This window comes from Malus sylvestris, chromosome 14, assembly GCF_916048215.2.
Source record: "Malus sylvestris chromosome 14, drMalSylv7.2, whole genome shotgun sequence".
In the NCBI taxonomy this organism is placed as follows: domain Eukaryota; kingdom Viridiplantae; phylum Streptophyta; class Magnoliopsida; order Rosales; family Rosaceae; genus Malus; species Malus sylvestris.
The window spans coordinates 26564082-26588326 of record NC_062273.1 but is presented as its reverse complement, the minus strand read 5'-3'; the positions used below and the strand labels follow the sequence as shown (position 1 = coordinate 26588326).

General features: G+C 39.0%; 6 protein-coding genes across 8 annotated transcripts; 4 read left to right on the top strand and 2 right to left on the bottom strand.

The window, feature by feature from the left end:
- Positions 1–25: 25 nt before the first annotated feature.
- Positions 26–2386, top strand: LOC126598920 (uncharacterized). Its single transcript, XM_050265299.1, has 4 exons — positions 26–321; positions 783–1448; positions 1559–1657; positions 1871–2386. The coding sequence occupies exons 1-4, from the start codon at positions 175–177 to the stop codon at positions 2225–2227; spliced, it is 1269 nt and encodes a 422-aa protein (XP_050121256.1). The 5' UTR covers positions 26–174; the 3' UTR covers positions 2228–2386.
- A 263-nt stretch (positions 2387–2649) lies between these two features.
- Positions 2650–4674, bottom strand: LOC126599159 (pentatricopeptide repeat-containing protein DOT4, chloroplastic-like). The gene has a single exon (XM_050265496.1). The coding sequence runs from the start codon at positions 4672–4674 to the stop codon at positions 2650–2652; it is 2025 nt and encodes a 674-aa protein (XP_050121453.1).
- Positions 4675–5959: 1285 nt separating this feature from the next.
- Positions 5960–10398, top strand: LOC126598915 (probable methyltransferase PMT2). Its single transcript, XM_050265289.1, has 7 exons — positions 5960–6287; positions 7608–8241; positions 8463–8673; positions 8827–9115; positions 9233–9622; positions 9821–9898; positions 10001–10398. The coding sequence occupies exons 2-7, from the start codon at positions 7615–7617 to the stop codon at positions 10233–10235; spliced, it is 1830 nt and encodes a 609-aa protein (XP_050121246.1). The 5' UTR covers positions 5960–6287; positions 7608–7614; the 3' UTR covers positions 10236–10398.
- Positions 10399–11275: 877 nt separating this feature from the next.
- On the top strand, positions 11276–12592 carry LOC126598927 (protein PHYTOCHROME KINASE SUBSTRATE 3-like). The gene has a single exon (XM_050265310.1). It carries the CDS (start codon positions 11477–11479, stop codon positions 12509–12511), a length of 1035 nt encoding a protein of 344 aa, XP_050121267.1. The 5' UTR covers positions 11276–11476; the 3' UTR covers positions 12512–12592.
- Positions 12593–16842: 4250 nt separating this feature from the next.
- LOC126598931 (NAP1-related protein 2-like) lies at positions 16843–21185 on the top strand. Of its 3 annotated transcripts, XR_007615014.1 has the most exons (11): positions 16862–17253; positions 18609–18731; positions 18819–18869; positions 19120–19191; positions 19314–19424; positions 19511–19572; positions 19684–19747; positions 19846–19902; positions 20017–20064; positions 20751–20894; positions 20983–21185. XR_007615014.1 is itself a non-coding variant. In XM_050265321.1 (10 exons), the coding sequence occupies exons 1-10, from the start codon at positions 17125–17127 to the stop codon at positions 20832–20834; spliced, it is 732 nt and encodes a 243-aa protein (XP_050121278.1). In that variant the 5' UTR covers positions 16843–17124; the 3' UTR covers positions 20835–21185. The 3 variants fall into 3 exon arrangements, 2 of the variants coding, with proteins under 2 accessions (XP_050121278.1, XP_050121277.1); XM_050265321.1 differs by having other exon boundaries at positions 16843–17253; positions 18609–18662; positions 20751–21185; XM_050265320.1 differs by having other exon boundaries at positions 16861–17253; positions 20751–21185.
- Positions 21186–21279: 94 nt separating this feature from the next.
- Positions 21280–22922, bottom strand: LOC126599158 (cytochrome P450 98A2-like). The gene has a single exon (XM_050265495.1). The coding sequence runs from the start codon at positions 22792–22794 to the stop codon at positions 21280–21282; it is 1515 nt and encodes a 504-aa protein (XP_050121452.1). The 5' UTR covers positions 22795–22922.
- Positions 22923–24245: the final 1323 nt, after the last annotated feature.

Below are 24245 nucleotides of genomic sequence, written 5' to 3'. Positions count from 1 at the left end.
ATATGGTGGGACCCAAGAGGGAAAATGCTCGTGCCAAATGAATGAGCGCACTACACCATCACTAAAATCCCCTGCGCTGCCAGACCCAAAAACCAGTGTCGTCGTCTCCGATCGGCGAAGCAGAGAGAAAGCTTGAAACTTTTAGAGAGAGAGAGAGAGAGAGAGAGAGAAAAAATGGGGGCGGCGGGAGAATGGCTGGAGAAGGCGTTGGTGGATCTATGCCGGAAGATGGAAACCGGGGGTTTGGATAAGGATATGATATCGGGTTTGGTCTCCTACTGTGAGCTCGCCGATCCTCAAGACGCCAAAGAGTACCTCGACGTAAGCCTAATTTCTTACTTTTTCTCCATTAACTTTGTGCAAATTCATAGAATTTGTGTGTGTAAAAATTAGAGATGATTTTTTGTTTTTTTTTTTAACCGAGTTCTTGATTGCAATTTGGGATTGTGCTTCACCAATTGGGTTCTGATGAGAAAGCTTCCGTTGTTGTTTTGGGAAATTCAAATTAGCAATTTCTGGTGTTTTGTTGGAGTACATTTAAAATTTGGCAAACAACTTGGACCGGAACTGGAACAATTGAGTATTTCCTTTTGTCTTATGGGGCTCTTGTTTTGGACGGGACTCGTGACGAATGCTAGTGTATATCTTTCATCTATGAAATCTTGCACTGTCACTGAACCGAAGAATGAGATGATTGTTTGTGTAGTTCGTTTACTTGTAGAACCGCGTCTGGTGTACATGTTTGTACGTTGGTATTTGAGATGGGATGTTTTTCCATGTAGAACATCATTGGGCAGGAGGTGGGCAAATCTGTGATTGAGGAATATCTACAGAAACGAGGTCGCTCAGATCTTTGCAGCAGCACCCGGGTTGTTCCAACCTCAAGTTTGCATGCCTATGTTAAACCACCCTCAAATGAAGGTTCTGCAAGTGGGTCAAAGAAACCGTTGAAAACTTCGAAAGTGGCTAGAGACCCCAGTGATCAAACAACTTCCAGCAATCAAGTAAAGCAGGTTCCAGCTAAGACCAGCGAGTCAAAGACCACAAGTAACACGCACCAAGGCAACTCTAAGAAGAAGAAAGCTGGGAAAGTTGTTTCACTTGCAGAGGTTTCCAAAGGATCAGTTGTATTCAACCAGGGGAAGCCATGCTCATGCCAAGCCCGTCGCCACAGACTTGTGAGCAATTGTTTATCGTGTGGGAAGATAGTCTGTGAGCAAGAGGGCGAGGGGCCTTGCAATTTTTGTGGAGCTCTTGTGCTGAAGGAAGGCAGCACGTATGCTGGTTTGGAGGAAAGTTTCGCTCCCACATCAGATGCTGAAGCAGTAGCAGAAGCTTATGCAAAGAGACTCGTTGAGTATGACCGAGACTCTGCAGCACGAACTACAGTTATTGACGACCAAAGTGACTACTATGAAATTGAGGGAAATAGTTGGTTGTCAAAGGAGGTTCGTAATTTCTATATCTCTTTTTGCAAAAATTAAATAAACAAAATTTGTGTATGTTTGTATGTTAAATTCACTCTTTTCATCCCTAAATCTCTTTTTATTAACTCCAGGAAAAGGAACTTCTGACAAAGAAGCAGGAGGAGACTGCAGAAGCTGAGCGGATCAAACGAAGTAAAGTAGTTGTATCTTTTGACTTGGTTGGTCGCAAGGTAATTATAACTTCGCTGATTGTGTGCTTGTACAAGTACGATTTCTTGTTGTAAAACTTTTTTTACGAGTATTGCTGCTGGACACTATTCGCAACGACTTGTTCATGCTGATTTTTCTTAACTCCTTTCTAGCTCCAGCGGTTAAATTTGTCATGAGAATATCTTTTCTTCCATGTTGTGCATTGTTCCCGTGTAATATTTTGTGTTCTGCAGGTCCTTGTAAATGAAGACGAAGCTTCTGAAGTAGAATCAGAAAGCAGAATATTGAGGCCCCGGGATGAAAAGGAAGTGAACCGCATCACACCAAACCCTTCTCTTAAAGTACAACCAGTATTTGTGGATCCAGGCCCTAGTAAGAAGCCTGTTCAAGGCAGAAAGGCAAACAAGACCCTAACAAAAGGCTTGTGCTTGGAGATTACCGGGAGGGTGCAGCACGTCAGCGATGAATTAAAACATCTTATGGTGGATAATCAATTAGAAACAGCTTCAAATGGGAAGTTTTCGCAAGGGACGCCTGTAAGTGGGGGTACGCTTGATGATGATGGAGAATGCTTTCTGGATTTCCATTAAGGGAAATTTTTGGAAGGAGCAAAAGAACAAAAGATGAATGAAATATACAAGTTACATTTTCATTGCTTGTAATATTTGAACATGCCTTAGAGCAAAAAATAACGAAGATTCGGTGTACCATTTTCAGAATTTAATGGTATAAAGATCGTTTTAACTAAATTTTGTCATTCGCACTTGTTCTAACGGATCCAGAATTGTTTATGCGCTCATTCAACTGAAACTGAAAGGTGGAGACATGAGCTGTGTTGAATTCCCTTATGCTCAAACAGGTGAAGTAATCGCCCTGGAATAACCGGCATATCAGTTTAGTTGCGGCTCAAATGGTCCCAAAACTTGGATTTTCATGTGATTCGTTGAAGGTACCTATATGAGAGGAGGAATCCAAGTCTACCCTGCTGCAAACTGTAGCTGCTCAAAACTGTTCACTCTGTTAAATCTGAAATGGAGCTTTTACCTGAGACTTTCGTCACTTTCCTCGTCGCCATCAAGCTTCTTTCATTTAGAACATCGTCCCACCTTCCTGCATCAGCAAGAATGTTGGAAGAAGTTACATGATCTTCGGCACCACAATGCAGTGTTTTTAGTTCTGTGAATCCACTAACCAAACATAATCCCCTATCAAAATCGCCATGAACTCTACAAGCATTAATCAACATCCTCCAAACAACTGCATTTGGCTCTACAGGCATACTCTTCACAAACTTGTAGGCCTCCTCTAGCCTTCCTGCTCGTGCGTACATATCAATCATGCATCCGCAGTGCTCAATTGTGGGCTTGATATGGTAAGACTTGCACATTGCGTTATACAAGTTCAGACCTTCATCAACCAAACCAGCGTGATCGCACGCTGATAGAACACTGATGAATGTAACTGAGTTTGGTTCGACTTTCTCAGCACACATTCTCTGGAAAGCAAGAAGCGCTTCCTTTCCTTCACTGTTGATGGCATGACCAACTATAATTGAAGTCCACGAAACAACGTCTTTCCGTGGCATCTTATCAAACACAACTTTAGCTTGGGTCATGCTCCCGCATTTTGCATACATGTCTATAAGAGCATTGTGCAGAACAATACTCCCTTGATGACGATTACTACTCTCTATGTAAGAATGAATGTCGAATCCATTAGACAAATCCCCTGAGTTTCGGCAAGCTAAGATTAACCCTACCATTGTTGTTTCATCTGGCTCTAGCTTTTTAGACTGCATCTGACTGAAGAGCCCCAATGCCTCTTGATTATGACAGCATTCGACATATCCATGGATCATAGAGTTCCACAATGCAATGTTGTCATCCGGTGCTTCATCCAATACTTTTTTAGCATACGCTATTAGTCCACAATTGGAGTACAAGTTAATCAGTGCCGTCCGAATAGCTACAGTTATTTTTGTTCCATTAGCTGTCATATACCCATGAATCATCTTCCCCATACCAAGATCTCTACTATTACAAGCAGCCAAAATCAAACTTATCAGCGATACTCTATCGAATCCAACGTCCCCAGCGTTCATTTCTCTAAACAAAAAGAAAGCTCTTCTACAATCACCAACTCCAGCATATCCTGCAATCATGGTATTCCATGAAACCAAATCCCTCTCAGGCATCTCATCGAACATCCTTCCAGCTTCATCTATATGCACAAACTTCGAATACAAATCAATAAGCACATTGCAAACCTCGTTTACCAAATCCAAACCCGCCTTATAACAGTATGAATGAAGTGCCTTTCCCGCATTAAACTCATCAAAATCCACACACCCTGAAATCAAAACAACCAAAGTAACATAATTAGGCTTCAATCCCAAACCAAAATCGCAACTCAAAACTCGGTTAAACAAATCCAACGCCGCACCAAACAAGCTGTTCCTCACAAAACCAGAAAGCATACAATTTACTGTCACAACAGTCTTCTGAGGAATTCTATCAAACACAATGCAAGCACATCCCACCAAACTCTTCGAACGCGAATAAAAACTAACTAAACTGTTCAACAAATTCACATTACAATCCAAACCGATCCTAACAGCTCGGCAATGCACAGACTTCCCTTCCCGAAAAGCGGATAATTTGCTACAACCCTTGATCAAAGAAGCAAACACATAAGGATCACAAACTGGGTCATTACGTTTTAGCCTCTGCATTTCTTTGAATAAAGAGAAAACCCGAGAAGGGTCGGCGTCTAAGCTGAGCCGGCGGACCATGACGGGCCATGCGGCGGCATTGGGTGTTTGTGCGTGGGTGAATAAGGCGGTGGCGTGGTGGAGAGTTGAAGGGGTTGAGAGAGAGAGGTCGAGGAGTGAGAGAAGGCATGAGGGGTCTGAGTGGAGGAGGCCGGTGGTGGTGAGCTGGGCCTGGATTTGAAGGAGCTTCTGGGAGGAGAAGACGGCTGGGCTTTGGTGGAGAAGATGGAAAAGTCGCTGTCTTTGGCGGGGGAATGAAGCGCTCATCAATCGAATCAGAGTGCCGGTTTCTTTGTTTGTTCGAAGGTTTTTGTCTTGAAAACATTGCAAAGGGTAAATTTTGGAAACTACACAAATCTTTAGACTAGTTAAAGACATTTTACCTCAATTGCAGATGTGAATTAGGTAAGTTGAATTGTGTTCGTCTTCTTCAACTCGAGTTTAAATTCAGCATAGTTTATTTCATAATCACGTGAAAAAAGTAAAAAAAATATTAGCTGAATTGTTTGAACTTTAAGAATTTTAATTAGTCGAGAGAGATTTGAGCATTCTCGAGTGAGGTTCGAGGACTATTTGTGAGGGCTCGAGAAATGTTTGAGGATGCCTCAAACTGAGTTCTTATATTTCTATATCTTAATAAAGAAGCCTAAATGTCTTTAGTACGTCAATAAAAATTTAAAATGTCCTGCGACGTTATGTTGGCATCAGCATGACGTCAAATGGGCCGTCTCTTAGCTTATCACATTTTGGGCTAACCTGGAGACTGACTTGGGCTGGGTGCCGTCCTAATCTACTGGGCTAGAGGGGATTGGCTGGGTGCCGGCCTAAATGTCCCTAGTGGACTTGCTCTAATAAAAAAAAGCCTAAATATTTTAATGTGTTGGTAAAACCAGTACTTTGTATAGGCCTAGACTTGTTTTACCTTTTATTTGTATGATTTTTAATTAAAATTTACGAGAAAATTTTGTGTTTGCTAAAATGATAACTTCATTCGTACGGACGCACACACTACTAAACTAAACACATTTATACCAAGATCACTACGTGAGTTTTCCTTCATCTCAATTCAAAGAGTCGTGTTTGGACGAACAGATGATGTGGTTCTCTTACTAGACCCAAGATTTTCACCAAATTTACCTACTCATTCGGTACCTTTTCAAATTTGCCATGGCAAAGCAAAGCTATCATCTTTGGTCCAATTCTCTGTGCTATATTTAACCAAGATGACGTCGTTGCCCCAAAACAACACCTCATGTTTTCGAGATATTTTTCAATGTGACGGGAGCATAGGATAGTACATCATGTACCATTATATAAATGACGAGATATGTATATTAAAAAGTTAATACCTTAAAAAATAAAATTTTCCACCACTTAAATAAAAATACATGATATAGCCTCGTATTCAGGTAACAATGAAAAATTACTCTATGTTTTCTTCTTGCCGCGGGTCCCAACTCCCAACCGATTGGGAACTAAAATGGCGGGATCTGATTGGGTGAAAGCATCATCAATCCTATGATGCCTTAAAAACATGCGATCTTAAAGTAAACAGTGTCCGTTGACACAAAAAAAAAAAAAAAAAAAAAAACAGTTGTGCAAACACACAGAAGAACAAAGCATCATCGGCCTCATCGTACTTATTTTTCCAGTTAAACAACGTGAGAAGAACAACGGCAGAGCCGCTCGTGCCGCCTCCGAGATCAAATTCGTGTCAGAACCGCTACCCACGATTTCTGCCGCATTTTGTCTCATAAAGTTGTCGTCTTTTTTTCTCGATGTCTCCGTCTGTGTCGTGGGTTACGGGTTGCGGGAGGTGAAAGCTGCGTTCGATTTGATTGAACCCGAAAAAGATTCGTGCTTTTCGCTGCCTGAGATCCGTAAGAGCCCTCGATTCTTTTGATTTGGATATGAATTTTGGGTTTACTTATGCATGCTGCATTTTTCTCTGATTATTTTATTTTATGGGATTTAATTGATAATTTTATTAGTTTGTTTGAATCTCGTTTTGTTGTGGTGTGCTTTGTTCTTGATTTTTGGAGTTTCTGTAATTGGTAAATTGTTGGTTAATTTCGAGTTTATGAGACTGTGACTCTGTGACTAAGAAGAAAACGGAAATGGGGAACAACTGAAAATTGCAATTGCAATTCGATGCGATATATGATTCGATGATTTGTGTTTCGACCAATGTGTAATTTGGTTTGCGTCGAGTTGAGCTTCGGAGTTGTGCTAGTCTTTGCCGAGAGGTTGGTTTCGAGGTTCCAAATAATGAAATTTTTGAAAACAACAAGCCTTATCACGCTAAGTGAGGTCCGCTCTATGAATCATAAAACGCCACTTCTTTGTTTTGAGAATAAAATTTTCGAAAATTTTGAACTAATTTGATTTGTTTTTTGCAGTCTGCTCTTGAAATTCGTAATGCATGCCGTTTTAGTGGCCATTGTTCATCATTAACCGGCTTTTGTATTGATCATTGTTCTAAAAATCCTTGCCATTAATCTCTTGGCATTTGAAAATTAAGAAAGGTCGCCTACACCTGCTGAGGCGCCCGCCCAGACCCGCCTAGGTTATGACTCACTTAGGCAGAAAATAGATAACTTTCATTTTGCATTTTTTTTTTTTAATAAATTGGAAGAGACTTGTTGAATACTTAAATAAGCACACATTATATGCTTATTCCCATGTTTTCATTATGTTCCAATACTTCATAATATACGTGTCATTTTATTTTGTAGTTTATGATGAAATTATATATATTTTAATTATAAACATATACTTATTTACATGAAATACAATGGATTTAGTTAAATCCGCCTAGTCCGCCTAGGCGCTTGCCTAGATCCCTGCCCCAGCTGGCCGTCCTACTAGAGCCTAGCGTCTTTTAGAACCTTGGTAATAATAAGTTTCCTTGTCATTGTATCGGTGTATTTGTTTAATTCGAACTTTGAAATTTATGCTAAGAATTGGACTTTCTTTTTATGAGTAATTCAAATTGTATGGGAAAAGGACTTGGTGGGGATCACATTCTACAACATAAGTGTACATCAACTCATCAAGGTAGTCAAGTAGTTGTGGAGTTTGGATAGAATATGGAACATACTTTCTCCATTTTTTTATACATGTAAGGATCTGCCCTATATTTCTTTTCATTTATTTGGAAAATGTCCTAATTGGTTTGGGGAATCGCAAAAAACATTCAGGCACATCATGGCGACAAAAGGGAACTCAGGAGATAACAGAAGTCGAAGCTCGATGTCAATTGTCGTTGTAGCTGGCCTGTGTTGTTTCTTTTACATATTGGGTGTGTGGCAGCGAAGTGGTTTTGGGAAGGGAGATAGCATAGCCATGGATATTACCAGTCATACAGACTGCAGTATTCTATCCAGTCTTGTAACCCATCATTCTGGAACTGATGGTTCTGAAGGAGTTGTCAAAGAGTTCAAATCATGCGGCAGTCGCTATATAGATTACACTCCCTGTCAAGATCAAATGCGAGCAATGACTTTCCCCCGAGAAAATATGAATTACAGGGAAAGACATTGTCCGCCTGAAGAAGAGAAGCTACATTGCCTTATTCCGGCACCCAAAGGATATGTAACTCCATTTCGATGGCCCCAAAGCCGTGACTATGTACCCTATGCCAATGCTCCCTATAAGAGCCTGACAGTTGAGAAGGCTGTTCAGAACTGGATTCAGTATGAGGGCAATGTCTTTAGGTTTCCAGGTGGTGGAACACAGTTTCCTCACGGAGCAGATGCATATATCAATGAACTTGCAGGTGTCATCCCAATGGACAATGGGATGGTTAGAACTGCATTGGACACTGGATGTGGGGTAATTTCAATTTCTTTTTTCGTTTTTCCACCCCTTTAAATGTCTTGGCTGTTAACAGTGCTATTCTCAAATACATCCGTACTCGTCCCTCATCAGAACTTACAACCCAATTCTCAAACACGGAGCTTTAGTTGCAGATTGTCTTAGTATTTATATCTAGCTTTTGCAACTTACTTTTGCTTCTATTTGATTTGTCCCCCATGTTGGTTCATACTTCATAGGTTGCCAGCTGGGGTGCCTACCTGTTTAAAAAGAATGTTATAGCAATGTCATTCGCACCAAGAGACTCTCATGAAGCACAAGTTCAATTTGCTCTGGAAAGAGGTGTTCCAGCAGTTATTGGTGTTCTCGGAACTATAAAGCTGCCTTACCCTTCTAGGGCCTTTGACATGGCTCACTGCTCTCGTTGCCTGATTCCGTGGGGTGAAAATGGTGATGCTCATAAATTAGTCACCGATATTGTTTTTTATGAAATTTTAGTGATTTTCATTTCCCGTTTTCTTTGTGGAAAAGGCGAGCTTTTATTATAATTTTAGGTAAGGATATCATTTAGAACATGGAATCTTACTTGGACTTCTACTGCAGATGGAATGTACATGATGGAAGTTGATCGGGTTCTAAGACCTGGTGGTTACTGGGTGCTTTCGGGTCCTCCTATTAACTGGAGGAATAATTATGTAGCGTGGCAGCGCCCTAAAGAAGAACTTGAAGAAGAACAGAAGAAGATTGAAGAGGTTGCGAAACTTCTTAACTGGGAAAAGAAGCATGAGAAGGGTGAAATTGCCATCTGGAGGAAACAAACAACTTCCGAGTATCGTCGTGACCAAGATCCCCAATCAAATATGTGTGAATCCAATAATGCCGATGATCTTTGGTATATCACTTCATTTGATCTACTGACTCATATACAATTTTGATCGAACATTTATTGGTTAGCAGTTTAATTTTTTGCCATTTCCAAAGCAGCATTTAACCTTTTTCTGTTTCGCAGGTACAAGAAGATGGAGTTGTGTGTAACTCCTTTGCCCGAGACTTCTGGTTTTAATGAGGATGCTGGTGGGCCATGGAAGCCATTCCCGGAGAGGCTTAATGCTTTACCTTCCAGAATATCTAGTGGTTTTGTCCCCGATGTATCTGCTGAGACATTCCAGGAGGACAATAAGGCATGGAAGAAACACGTAAATGCTTATAAGAGGACCAACAAGTTAATGGATACAGGAAGGTACCGCAACATTATGGACATGAATGCCGGTCTGGGAAGTTTTGCTGCTGCTCTCGACTCTCCTAAGTTGTGGGTTATGAATGTCATGCCTACAATAGCTGAGAAAGACACTTTGGGAGTTATATTTGAACGCGGATTGATTGGCATTTATCATGATTGGTAATTCTCGAACATGTCTTTTCTGTTTGTTCACTGCGACAATGATATTCGCAAACTGGACACTAAATATCCCGAGGATCAGGATGTAAAATAACATCTGTCTTGCTGCTTAAAACCCATCATTCATCCAGAGTCTTGCTTTGCCTTTCGTGGATTATGTTTTCTTGACATGCTATTAATCTTTTTATCTTCCTCCAGGTGTGAAGCCTTCTCCACGTATCCAAGGACATACGACCTTATTCACGCAAATGGTGTTTTCAGCTTGTACAAGGATAAGTACGCCGTTTTTTTTATCCTTCGTGTTAATATCGATTGCAAATGGTGTTTTTCCAATCAAAGGCACTCGATTCTTTTTATACTAACATAAGGTCAATGCAGGTGCGATGCTGAAGACATTCTTTTGGAGATGGATCGCATTCTGCGGCCTGAGGGAGCAGTGATATTTCGTGATCACATGGATTTGCTAGTCAAGGTGAGCAAACTTGCGAGAGGAATGAGATGGAACACGAAAATGGTGGACCATGAAGACGGGCCTCTAGTTCCCGAAAAGGTATTGTTTGCGGTTAAACGGTACTGGGTTGCAGGTGAAGACAACTCTACAACCTCAGAGTGAATAAGAAACAGAAGGGGCGCGTTTCGTACAGCATTTTCTTGAGTTACTGTTTAGTTTATATATATATATATATGTATATGTATATGTATATGTATTTACACTTACTTATAGTTGTAGATCGACCTGCTAGTGGATTAAATTAATGATTTAATTCAATTTTAAATGCTGCATAATGTGATAGTACTTTTTGGTGTGGAAGGTTGGAGGTTTTGCAAGCAAAACAACACTGCATTTATAATGTTAACATTTATCGGGATATTGTTGTGACAGCACAATTGTGCGTTTTAACATTTTCATATGGCCAGTCAACTTGGGATCCTAACACCAGTGTTCTAAAAATCGGTCTAGTGGAGCGCTCGGCGGTTACCAGCCATTTTGATTAATGCATAATCGTGAAGAAAAACTGACAGTGCATTCATTGGCATCTAAATGGCCGCCTGGGAAGGCTAGTAGGGCAAGGCGGATGGACGCTTTGGCAAGGAGCAGGCCCTTTTCTTCACCGGATCGGCAATTGCCACTTACAAATTAGGCAAGATAGCTGCGGTGACGGGTAAAGTAAAGTTGCAGAAGGCAGATAGGGTTCTTATGCGAGAAAGAAGAAGCAATTTTTTTTCAAGTTGGAGAAATTACATTGCTTTATCTGAAGGGGAAATTGTAACGATAGTCCCTCAACTTTAACTCAATTGGAGCAATGATCCCTCAACCCATCAAAATATGTAGCTATGGTCATTTTCGTTAACACCGTTAATAGTTCCATTAAATTCAATCATGTGCGTGGCACGTGAGAATGTTTGTAAGGATAAATAAGGAAACAAATTGTTTCCCAATGTTTGAAATCGAGCCCACGCAAAACCCATTCCCAGTTGAAACTTCCTCCATGCAGCCCAATTGGCCACCCGATTACCACCAATCGATTTTTAGAATACTGCCTAAGACAACAACATCTTCGTTGCATGGAAGTCCTTCTCTTGTTTGTTAATTAGTGACAAAATGAAAAGTACAAGGCACTTAATGTGATGAGGGAAAGAGGTTGTGGAATGGTTGCAATTAAGCCCTAAGAATGTAGGACCCTCCCACAAGCCTACTTAATAGAAACTGGTTCTCAGGAAGCGTAGTCAATCTCCCAACCCTCCAAAAGCTCCCTGTCTTTCCAAAGCAGCAAAGCTGCTTTTTCTAGCTTTGTGCTTTCTCCCTTTGTTAAATTTTAACCATACCCTGAGAATCAAGCCTTGGAAGAAGCCATGGAAGGAGACGCCAAGACCGGGATTCATACCCGGGACGCTTCGTTTTCTTCTTACCTCAACAGAGCAGAAGGTAACTTTGTGCTCAAGCTTGCAGGATCAGTTCAGACTCCGAATCCCCCTCCTGCCAAGAAGATTGAGGAGGGTGAAATCAGTGTCTTTGGCGCGGAGAAATATTTCAACATGATGCTGGAAGATGACGGTCCACGAATTGTGGACTATGACACAAGCAAACTTGGGCAGAAGAAGGAAGAAAATAGAGGTGGTCAGAAGCACAAGCAACCAAAGAGCAGGCCAGGCACTCCGAGTACTTGTTCTGAAGCGAGTTGGAACAGCCAAAGCGGCTTGTTACCTTCGCTGAGAACCCCGTCTCAGAGCAAGAAGAAAAAGAGAAATGGAAAGATCAATATCTTTTCGGGTTTTAGCTGCAATGGATCTTGTTCAGATAAGAAATCCATTTATATTCATGAGATGAATGCCGGGCATGGAGGTCGCGGAAATAAAGATTTTAGGAAGCAAAATGTTGGGAATATTGATCACAATCCCGTTAAGCAGCCGCAGCCAAGATTTAAGGCGAGGGATGAGGTTTACTACTCTAGCTTTGAAAGATCAAACAAGGAAGAGCATTTTGCATTCGCAAATTTGAATTCCCGTGCAAAGAAATTGGCTGCTAAATCACAGTTGGAAGAGAAGAAAATGAAGGACGAAGATCCACGAAAATCACTGGAGGTGTTTGGATCCCAAAGTATGAAGGGAGACAATGTAGCAATAAATTTAGAGAGGAGATTGTCCATGCTAAAGTGGGATGCCATTCCGAAAGCTCCAATGATGAATGAAGATGCGGAGAGTGATGCGAGTTCGGATTTGTTCGAGATAGAGAGCCTTTCGGGGAACGGGATACCTATGGCATCCGCCACCAGGGATGACTCAAGTGAGACCGGCATGGAGAAAATGGCTGTAAAAGGTCGAACGCCGGCTCCAACAACGACTGGCAAGGCAGTAGGAGTTGCTCAAAGGTTGGAACCTTCAATGTAAGTAGGGAAAGTTACCATCTGAAACTGTTAAAAATGCAACTTTAAATTGTTTAAAGTTCGAGATGATCACTTTCTGATTTTATCTTGTTCATGTATTTCATTTCTAGTAGTTGATTACATGAACTCAATTTAGACCATAAAAACGATACGTTCGAATGAAGAATCAAACCTTACCAATAGGTCAAATTTACAGTCTCACTGTTGCCTTTGAAGAATGTGAAGTCTCACGTTGGAAACTTGACAAACTAAAATACAACATATAATTTCACGCCGAGTGAACTGCACATACGATAAAGTGGGAACAACATCAGTGTTGATTGGTCAAGATAACAACATTTTCTTAAAAATATCCTTAGGTCATTCAAAGCCAAAACACCCCAAAAACATTGAGAGCAGAGATTCCACACTTCCGGGGCCATTTTCCAACCAATTTCCCCACCTTTTTAGTTGTGGTTTATCTTGTTTTCTTGATTTGCAAGTGGCCGGCCATTCATGTTTTGGAGCTTTTTTAACGACTATTAACAGAAGCTGCTTTTTAAACGACTTTAACAGCAGCTGCTTTGGCATGTAGTCGGCAAATCTATATCTCAAATAAGAAACGAAATGGCCCTACAAATGGAGGTCATGCTTCAGAAAGTGCTAGCACTCATTCGTCGCGGTTGCCCTAAAACTTTCTTTGCAGACCGACATGGGCACATGATTGAGAGAAAAATCACAACTTACAACAGTTAGATAAAAAGCTTCTGTCTTGTCAACAAGTCAGCCGTAACCGAAGCTACTTACAGCTAAATAACTTGTTAGACTCATCTTGAGTTGTGGATTATTTTGAGAACCGAATTAATTGAAAGTCTCCAAGTTATTTGACTTTCATCGTAATTTATATTTGATTGACAAAAATCATGGAACCAAGATACTCTAGCTAACTATTTGGAACCCTAATTCAGTAAGACATATTGTACATTCCTTGGTGGGACAACATTTAAGTTCAATTGTAGTTTGGTTTATCTCTTTATTAACATAATAGGCGGTTTAATTTAGAGGAACCATAACCACTATATTAAGAGTATCACTGCTCTCACAATACAAGCGTTCCATTTTGAGCAAACTCTATTTTTGCTAGAACACGTTTGGTTGCTGAGAGTATAAGACTCGTTTGTCATCTAGAAAAGATATTTCAACCATATTACACATATAAGTTTATTTCTATTTCATGTTGATTTGGTTTATTGCATCGTGATCCTAACGTCTTGTTATTGTTGTACTTTTCAGAATATATCTTACATAACTCCTTACATGTAACGAGTTGAGTATCTTCAATTGATCATCGCACATTTTTATTTTCTTATGATTTAGATATGATTGATGAGAAGGATGAACGGTTAAGGAATATCAACATAATGACCCGTCCAACACATGATATATGATATTAGCAAGTTGGGTGGAAACATTCAATTCTGTAACTATCTTGCAACTATAGGTGGATCCCATGCTCTCTTATTTCCCTTTCATGTAATAGAAACTAGGGTTGACAAGTAAAATACTTCATCGACAAGATTTTTTGTCTGCTAACGAGAGTAGGAATTTCGCATCGGGGAGTTAAAGCCTTACAAAATAGTTATATGATCTTAAGTCTCCCTACATATATAAGGCGTGTAGTTTAATTTAAGCAGTTAAAAGCATTTACTTGTCTATCCACGCATTGTCAATATTAAAAAAAATCCTATTGATTGCATTTCAGAAAGCTCGAATGGTAAAATCTGTGTGACTCCATAATGAAAGGGGCAATCTCATATTCTTGGTATGTGAATCTACGTCAAGTGCGCGTTTTATTTTTTCATTGAGACTAAACCTAAACTTGTGCTTGAGAGATAGTTGTCCATACAATAATTTTAAGGATTATTGAGATTCGAGAACTTTGATTTCAAACCCCATTTCAAACATGATAAGTTGTGGATTTGAATGCTCACATTCTGACATGATATCAAACGTGATATTGACACATCCCATACATTCTAACATTCTAACAATCTTATCTTAAGGCGTGTAGTTTAATTTAAGTAGTTAAGAGTATTTACTTGTTTATCCATCCAAGCATTGTCAATATTAAAAAAAAAATCCTATTGATTGCATTTCAAAAAGCTTGAATGGTAAAATCCATGTGTGACTCCATAATGAAAGGGGCAATCTCATATTATTGGTATGTGAATCTACGTCAAGTGACCGTTTTATTTTCTCATTGAGACCGAACCTAAACTTGTGCTTGAGAAATAGTTGTCCATACAATAATTTTAAGGATAATCGAGATTCGAGAACTTTGATTTCAAACCCCATTTCAAACATGATAAGTTTTGGATTTAAATGCTTACATTCTAACATGATATCAAACGTCATATTGACACGTCCCACACATTCTAACAATCTTATCTTAAAGGAAGGAATAAATATTTATTAGATGATACACCAGCAAAATGACATTAGGGATTGAGAGGGAAATATGGACCCAAATTTAAGAATTTTGCTGTTCATTCATTCAATGGTGCAGCTTCCTAGTAGTAGTAGAAAGAATTAATGTCAAAAATTGCAGCTTCTGAAAACTTGGTTCATATGCTTGATGTGGAAGTTCTTGGATATTATTATGTCATGAATTAATGACAAAAAACATATGTTCTGTGCTATAAACTTTACTTAAAAAGTTAATAATTCTCACAACGGTGCACAATGTTACTAATTCATGTCTTATATTATGATTTACGAGGTCTAAACGAGGGTATCTACTAATTGTTATGGAAGGAGGCACAGCCACAAAAACAGAGAGTCTCTCAAGCTAATTAAACAATATATGTTCAGTGTTTTGAGACCATCAAGAAGCGTAGGAAACTTCCATCTTTACATATTTTCTGGGACGAAACAGATCTGATTGAACAACGGACAACCTGTGGTGAAAGAGATGCATATTTGATATTCCTCATCAAAAAATTGGTAGCCTTGATCAAGTTTGTTTTCCTGAAATCTTCTGCAGCTTGACGAGAGATTTTTTTAAGCATCGGGTATTCAAGCGGTACTCCAACTGTCATAGTACAAGTGAAGAAAATGATTATTTTTACGTGTCCCTCAACTTATTTGAAGTATCCGCTTGAATACCGGGCACTGAAAAAAAATTTCTCCAGCTTGACATCCTATGTCCATTGCATGCAGACAATCTAAGGAAGCAGAGAATTTACCTTCCATGCACAATTACAACACACGCAGATTAGCAAAGAATTTACCTTCCATGCAGACAATCTAAGGAAGCAGAGAATTTACCTTCCATCCTATGTCCAGCTTGACATCCTATGACGATGATCACACCGTCACGCTAAAAACCAATCTTTGATAAAACTGTGGCGTGTGGAGTTCAATGCTTTTAATAAAAACTCATTGCTTCTCAGATTGATTCCTGTTCATCAGCAAGTTCCGGGACTTGCCCATGAACGGAAGACCGATCGCTGAGTCCCTTGTCACCCTTGAGTGCATTGAAGTCCGCTTCTGGGCTGGCATTATGCATGCAACAGGGTTATACTTGAGAAATAAAAAAATTATCATCTTTTAGAGCCCATTTGATTACAATTTTGTTTTTAGTTTTTATCGGTAGAAATAGAGTAAAAAGACATGACGGAAAAGAGGGTGAAGACGGGATGGACATTTAACAAGTCTCTTACAATTTATTGGAAAAATAAAAATACAAAATGAAATTTATCTATTTTTTATCTAATTAAGGGTCGTGACCTAGGCAGGGGTCTAAGCAAGCGTCTAGTCAGGTTTAGACGCTCTTTCTTAATTTTCAAATGGTTGACAATTAATCAAGATGGTGACAGGCCACCTAGGCAAATACTTTTAGAACAGTATTAAATATTCGCTTTTCTGTCAGATTTCAAATCCCCATATTCTATTGATGAAATAACCAACTTGTTCACATGGATCTTTGCAAGTATCAATACAGTTTCTTTATGTATTTCAAAACACATTTGATTTTGTTTAAGGTAAGTAATTCTTGAGCGAAATTTTACCACCGTTACTAATTTACTCATGTTATAATATATGTATATTTTTTAAAATAATATGGTATAAACATGTCATTCACACATATCATAAGATGTTAGTAACACTCCTTATAACCAAAATAAAATATATTTATAGAAGTGGAAAATGATTTTTATAGAATGTCAATGTCTTTTATTTATTTTTCTATTTATTTATTTTTTTGCCAATGACATTTTCTTTCGATAGTTGAGTAATATTTACAACGTGCTTGAACCAAACCAAAAATAAATAAAAAAATAGAATGGGCCTGGGATTGTTTTAAAGCATTTGATCCAGCCCAATATGGTTTTATGGGCCGGTCAAACGTCAACCCATCTTTTATTACTACATGTCAATAGCTGAGTGGCTCATTGTCCGTACTTTAACCGTTGGTTTCCCGCAGCGGATTATAAACCCCCCCAAAACCCTACCCCTTTTGTTCTCTCTCACACACACTCGCATTGTCGCTCGAGGAGAGAAGAGAGAGAGAGAGAGAGAGAGAGAGAGCGGTAGGGTTTTAGAGAGAGAGCATCAGAATTCAGAGCTCGAAGAAAGATGGTGGCTGACAAGGGCAAGAAGCTGAAGCTCTCAGAGAAACCCGAGGACGAGAACGCTGACCACATCGATGAGAAGCTCGTCCTCTCCATCGAGAAGTTGCAGGAGGTCCAAGACGAGCTCGAAAAGGTTGCACCCTCATACCTATCTCTGCATATTCTTGTTTTGCCTCCATAATTGAACCAAACGGAACATTACGATGTTCTGTTTGGGAAATTTCTGCCAATTCAGGGGTTTGTGCTCTTGTGTTCTTGTTTTTGAAATTCAATTGGTTTCTAGGGCATGCATGAGTCGAAAAGGGATTCGATTTTCAGGTTTTGGTTTTCTGGATATAGGGAAATTAACCCAGAAAAGGATCTGTTGGTGGCTGGCTTGGTTTGGTAGAAAATTGGTTTTTTTTTTTTTTTTTTTTTTGGTTCTAAGAATTTAAAGTCGCTTTGTTATATAGACGGCCATAAGTGGGAACTTTGCGCTTCGCATTTTCATATATGTTGTAGAACACTGGATGCTCTAACCAATTGTTGCAATTGTTAACTGTGGAATGTGTTTCGTTTTTGTGAATTTTGGATTGCTGCTTTTGGTTATAAGATTTTCTCCTTGTTTGTTTAGATTCCTTACCATAGTTTGGGTTACATTTGACTAGAGAGTAAAAGGGAAGGAAAATAATTTAAGGTTTGACATTTTGTGAAGTTTGAATGCATGAAAATATAGAGAAGAAAATACAATTTTGGTAGCTTTTGATCATAATAGCACTCGTCCAATCTTGCCTATTTTGAAAAGAATTTGCGAGAGGTAAAATCAGCGTTAGACGGCGGTTCCTCACTTTTGTCTTGGACCCCAAACAAAAAGTTGATCTTGTTGAAAGAATGCATAATAGCTCACCGATCAAGCGCTCTCTCACCAAAGACCAATGGAGATAGGGGAGTAACCAATCTTCTTTTAGACGAAGACAAAATCTGGTAGCCAATCATTGGCTTTGAATAACCAGCTCAGCAATAAATTCAATTATTCTATTCCATAATGGGGCGGGGTTGTGCACGCGACGAGTGACGTAAGTGCATAAACTGTCAGCTCGATTAAGGAAAATATAGAGTTATTTTCTTTTGTATTCTGTTCCCATTTTTCATGTTTATTATAACCACACAACTAATAGCGGCTAAATTTAATTGTAGTTTGTAAGGCTAGGCTAAATTTGATTGAGGTGGGGTTGAACCCATGCTATATTTTGTACTTTGTGGCTTTGTAAGGCCAAGCATCTCATAAATATGAATGTGTGGTGCTTTGTTCTCTTTTAAATTAATTATGTTTCTTATAAAAATGCGTATTGCTTTGAATTTTTATAATTGCACGGGGTCATTTTTAAGTTCTGAGACATACTTGTTCTGGTGGCTACAATTCACTTGTATCAATTTGGACTTATGGATTATCACAGGGGACCAACCTTGTTCATTTGATTTTAATGTTTTCTTATGAATGCTGTATAGATCAATGAGGAAGCCAGTGATAAAGTCCTGGAAGTGGAGCAGAAGTATAATGAGGTACGCAGGCCGGTCTACGATAAGCGAAATGGTATCATTAAGTCCATCCCTGACTTTTGGTTAACTGCTGTAAGTTATCTATCCTTATTTATATGCAGGAAGAATTTATTATGTTTAAGCGGTATTTGAATAATTTATTTTCTCCTTACTCTGCAGTTCTTGAGCCATCCCGCGCTCAGTGAACTTTTGACTGAAGAGGATCAAAAGGTTAGCATTTGTTCCCATGTGACTCCAAAATTAATTAGTGCATCTTTCTGTTTATAACTTTAATTAATCCATCAATAATAAATATCTGTCGATGGTCATTAATTATGCAATTCAATTACTCGCAGTCCCTTCTTGCTCTTCCATAATCAACGAAATCATGGAGATTCTTTATTTTTAAGCTTTCAGATTTGATTCTTGTTTGCCCATCATTTCTAGTAGTCTGGGTTCATCGTTCCTTTTGTTTTCATAGATTTTCAAGCATCTAACTTCTCTGGAAGTTGAGGACTTCAAGGACGTGAAATCTGGTTACGCCATCACGTTTGTGAGTTTTCTCTTTTACTTTGCCTTTTTATCTTTGAATCGTATTAAGGCGTGTTTTATGTTTTATTTCAGTTACAGAGTATATTGAGATTGTAACCATTGTTTATTATTTAAAATGTACAGGTGTTCAGCCCCAATCCTTATTTTGAAGACACAAAGCTTACAAAGACCTTTACTTTTCTTGATGAAGCAACAAAAGTTACTGCTACATCCATAAAATGGAAAGAGGGAATGGTATAAGATTTCTCTTGCATTCAATTTATATCTTCTGGTTAATTATGATAGGGTATTACAACTTACTGCATACCTAATTTGTGAAGGGCATTCCTAATGGAGTTAATCATGATAAGAAAGGGAACAAGCGACCTCAGGTTGAGGAAAGGTTTGTGATTGGAACCTGTTAGGATGAACCTCGTGAAAACACTTTTCATTAGTTTTTCGAATTACCTCATATTGACTGAAACTCCTCCAACCCTTGTTGTTTTCTTTACAGCTTCTTTAGCTGGTTCAGTGATAGTCAGCACAAAGATATTTTGGAGGATGAGATTCATGACGAGGTTAGTTTCTAGTTGTATTTCAATATGGTATCAAGGGCTATGCATTAATCTCAAAATTTTCTTACTCTTGTATTCTCAACTTTAATTTCATGCTGCAGATTGCGGAGGTTATTAAGGAGGATTTGTGGCCCAATCCTCTTACTTATTTCAACCATGTAACTTCTGCTTTACCTTACTTCCCTATTACTCAAGCATAACTTAAGTATTTCGCAGAAGCTTTTACTGCTTGCTTAATTTTCTAATGGTAGCTCATGTCCGCTTTGACATAGGAGGCTGATGATGATGAGGAATTTGATGATGAGGAAGTTGATGAAGAGGTACATGTAGATTCTTTTGGGTTTATATGTCAAGTGAAGTGAAAATACTCCAAATAATGGAATATGTACTTTCTAAAGCTTAAATGTTTGTGGCATACATGAAGATTTTGAGGTTCACATAAGGAATTTTTGTACTTTCTAAACCCTAGATATTTTAAGCTTTGCCACGTGATTCAAAAATGAAGATAACTTTTAGATGTTATTTTCTGACTTAATCATTGTTATGTCTTGCCATGAACTACATAAATGTGTAAGAAATGTTGATAAATTGAACCTCGCAAGCAGAATTCTGTTAGGCTTTTTGCATGTTAAAGTCCTAGGTGGTCTAGGATATGCTTGTGGAACCCGTACTTGTAGCTTTTTGCATCTTTGAAAAAGTGAACTGCCTACTTTTGGTGAACTGCTGTTAGTGATATCATACTGTGCAACTCCTGCATTGCTAAATTCATGTGTGTAAATGTATTCTCGTAGAGTTCTCGTTCATCTAGGTTCTGTATAAATTGGAGGCTTATATCAAGTTGCCTTTCAAATAGTTTTAGTAGTTGTTTGTATGCGGTTGTTTACTGTGCTTCCATTTGAACTGTCCCGCAACATGCGTAGCTCCTTGATACGTTATAACTAAAATGAAAATGAAAAGTATTGCAGGAAATGCCGTATCTTAATCTTTGAGGTTTGACTATTTGCAGGGAAAGAATGAAGACGACGACTCTGACGATGACGAGGATGACCAAGATGATGATGAAGATGGTGATGAGGATGACGGAAAATAAACATTCATCTGGGTCTACAAATCTTTTAGCATTTGCTGCTTTGTTAACAGCTTGTGTAAAGTGAGTCTACAGTAGTCGATAAGTTAAAGTCTTAAGGTTACAGGGGGTGACCATCATGACTCTTTCTTGACAGCGTTCTGTCATGCAGGTGCCCGACTGCTCTCGTAGGCCAGTCTGGTTTTCCGGCTCTGCTGTTACTCTCTCCGTGGCGTTTCTCTGTTACGATGGCTTGGCTTGTGGCTTCTCCCTGATATGCAGGTCTCTAGATGACAATATTAGAATGGTCTTTTCCTTTTGTTTTTGAATGCCTCAGTGAGGATATATTATGCAGTTGGAAGTTCTTTGGCATCATTTTATTATTTAATTCTAGTAGTATTAATTCATGGAGAAATAATTTCCGCACACCCTTCTGTACACTCGAGGGCGGGTGTACAGAAATCACTTCCTAATTCATGTACAAGTGTGCTGGCAATCTCTCTTTAGGGACCGCCTGTAAAGGGATCAGCATGTAGCTCACCAAACCTGTGCCCTCGGACATGTCGATCTCCTTGGGCTGTACCCCTTCAGGCAATGTCCAACAAAAGCCATGCAAAAGGTGACCCAGCATTGATGTAACAAGGGTGGTGCCTGCCTGTGCTGCCGGGCACGCGCGTCTTCCTGCACCAAAAGGAAGAAGCCGGAAATCGTGACCCTTCGCCTCAATGTCTTCTTGTTCGATGAACCTTTCAGGGCGGAAATTGAATGGGTCGGACCACTGTGTCGGATCGCGCCCTATTGCCCAAACATTTACATGAACAATTGTTCCCTTAGGAACATCATAGCCACCAATCTTGACATTGGCATTTGCCTTGTGGGGTAGCATCAGTGGGGTTGGAGGGTGCAGCCTCAGTGCCTCCTTGACTACACATTTTAGGTAAGGAAGGCTTGAGATATCGGATTCGGTCATTACCCGATTGAGCCCGATAACGCGGTTGAGCTCCTCTTGGGCCTTCTGCTGCACCCTGGGGTTCTTGATCAACTCGGCCATGGCCCATTCAACTGAGACAGCAACTGTGTCCATACCTGCAATGACCATATCCCAAACCAATCCTCCAACATTATCCTTACCAAGTTCATACTTTTCTTGAAGATCAAGCAATGCTCCCATGAAATGTTGCTTGGCACCGGCAATACTGCTAATCTCACCCTTAACCGCATGCTCCTCCTTAATCGCTTGTACGAATCTGTCTTTGCGCGCCACGTGTCTCGAAATCTCCGTGTTCCGAAACCGAAAAACCCAGTTAAGCCACCAAATATCTACCAATATTGGAAGGTATGCACCGAGTTTTTTTTCACTATCCAAAATCTCCACAATCTCTAAACCTTGCTGGTCGAGCAACCCCTCTTCGTTCTCAAACCGCTTCCCGAACACCATCCTTGTAACATGGTTGAAAGCTACAGATCTCAAGTATTTTCTGACCTCCAAACATTTTCCATCGGACTTGTTACAATCTGCGAAAATGGACCGCACCATTTCTCTAACTTCATCTTCTCTAATGTGTCTGAAAATTTCAAGACTATTAGGAGAAAAAATCTCAAGCATACAAATTTTTCTGAGCTTTATGTAGTGAGGACCATAATCTGCCCACACAAGGTCCTCACCATTTTTTGTGATCCTAGCCATGAACGAATCCCTGTGCCTATGTGCTAGTTTCTCATCATGTTCTTTGAGCACTTGCTTTGCCAATTCATGGTTCGAGACCACAATGTGGATATTCGGACCAAACCAGACCGACATGATTGGACCGAAAACTCGTGACAGATCAAAGAAACACCGACATGGAACCGCCCCCACGTTGTGAAGGTTTCCGATGATCGGCCATGGATATGGTCCCGGGGGCAGCGTAAATCTTTGCTGGTTGTAGAGTTTGTAAGCTAGGAAGATGAAAATTATTGAGACAGGAAGCAAAACGAGAGCCATTGTAAAAAAAGGGTTAATTGAGGTTGTCTTATGAGTTTTGTAATTCTAATTAACTAATTAGATGCCTCTCAATATATTAGGCATTGTTTTTGTGAGAGACCATCATGCATATGCATGTTAACTACGTGGAGCATTCTTTTCGTGACAAAACCGTCATGCATGTAAATATGTTACAACACGGGGAATGCGTAATGTATTGCTTATTCTTTACACGCATATATCCTTAATACGGAAACGCGTAATATTAATACACATCAATAATATCGTCAATTCATATTATAACACGTTAATATTGCACGACAGTATGACATCACATTGGAAATTTTTAGTCTTTGCACCCAACAAAACCCTAGAAGGAAGTAGATTCATTCACTTTGGAAACATTTTTATTATTTAGTTGTGCTTTTATCAAGGTTATTCTAAAAAATTAGACCTTTCAATCAAAATGGTGCCTGAATTTGGTATTATTGCTACTTTGGCTTTTTGACAGCATGTATTTGTAAGAGAAAAATAATATATTTCATGTTGCTTTTATTTAAGCTTAATTGGAAATAAAAAAATGTGTCATGTGATTTTTGTAATTGATTGGTCTTAAAAAATTATTTCATCGTACATACATTAATTTTGCATGATCGCGTTAGTATTTTGCAAAGTTTGAGGAGAAAGTGATTGATGGCCACATTAGTGTCGTGTCACTTTCACTCGAAGGTTGAAGAGAGATTGAGTAGCAAAGCGTGAATACAAAGTTGCCAGCTAGTATGAGTGTCTAGTTGATGAGTTTTGTAATTCTTTTTGTATTCATTTTTCTTAGTGTTTTCTAGCTTGGTAGCACGAGAATTTTCTCAATAGTGAGTTTTACCTCGTTAAATCCTACATTGTGCGTGTACTCTTTATATTCCTGCTAAATATCAACGAGTCAGATTTAATTTGCATAATTGGTTAATTTAGACTAGATTTTGAATTAGATTTTAAGTTGGAACCCTTTATTTTTTTATTTCAAAACTACAAATATAATGATTAATGTATACTGGCGCAAGCATGTGGATTTCACTTCACAGCCAACAAAGTTGATAAATGCCTTTAAACAAGCACGTGCATTTGTTTTTATTTTCTAACCACCGGAGGAAAAAAAATGCAGTCATCTTATAGGGAAAAAATGCAGTCATCTTATATGTGGCATAACAACTTATATGGCCCGAATATATTGTTACATACCATTTTATACCAATAAAATAAAAACATGTGAATTGATATTTACACATCTTATTTCATTAGCGCAGAATATCACCATGACGATGCACCCGTGTTATATATGTTCTCTATTTATGAACATAATAAAAACCTTTTATTTTTAATTTCTTTGCCTTTTCATTACATGCAGAAAGAGAATGAAATTAAATATATACCTCAAATGGCTAAAGACATTCTTCTTAATTTGAAAATTTCATTTT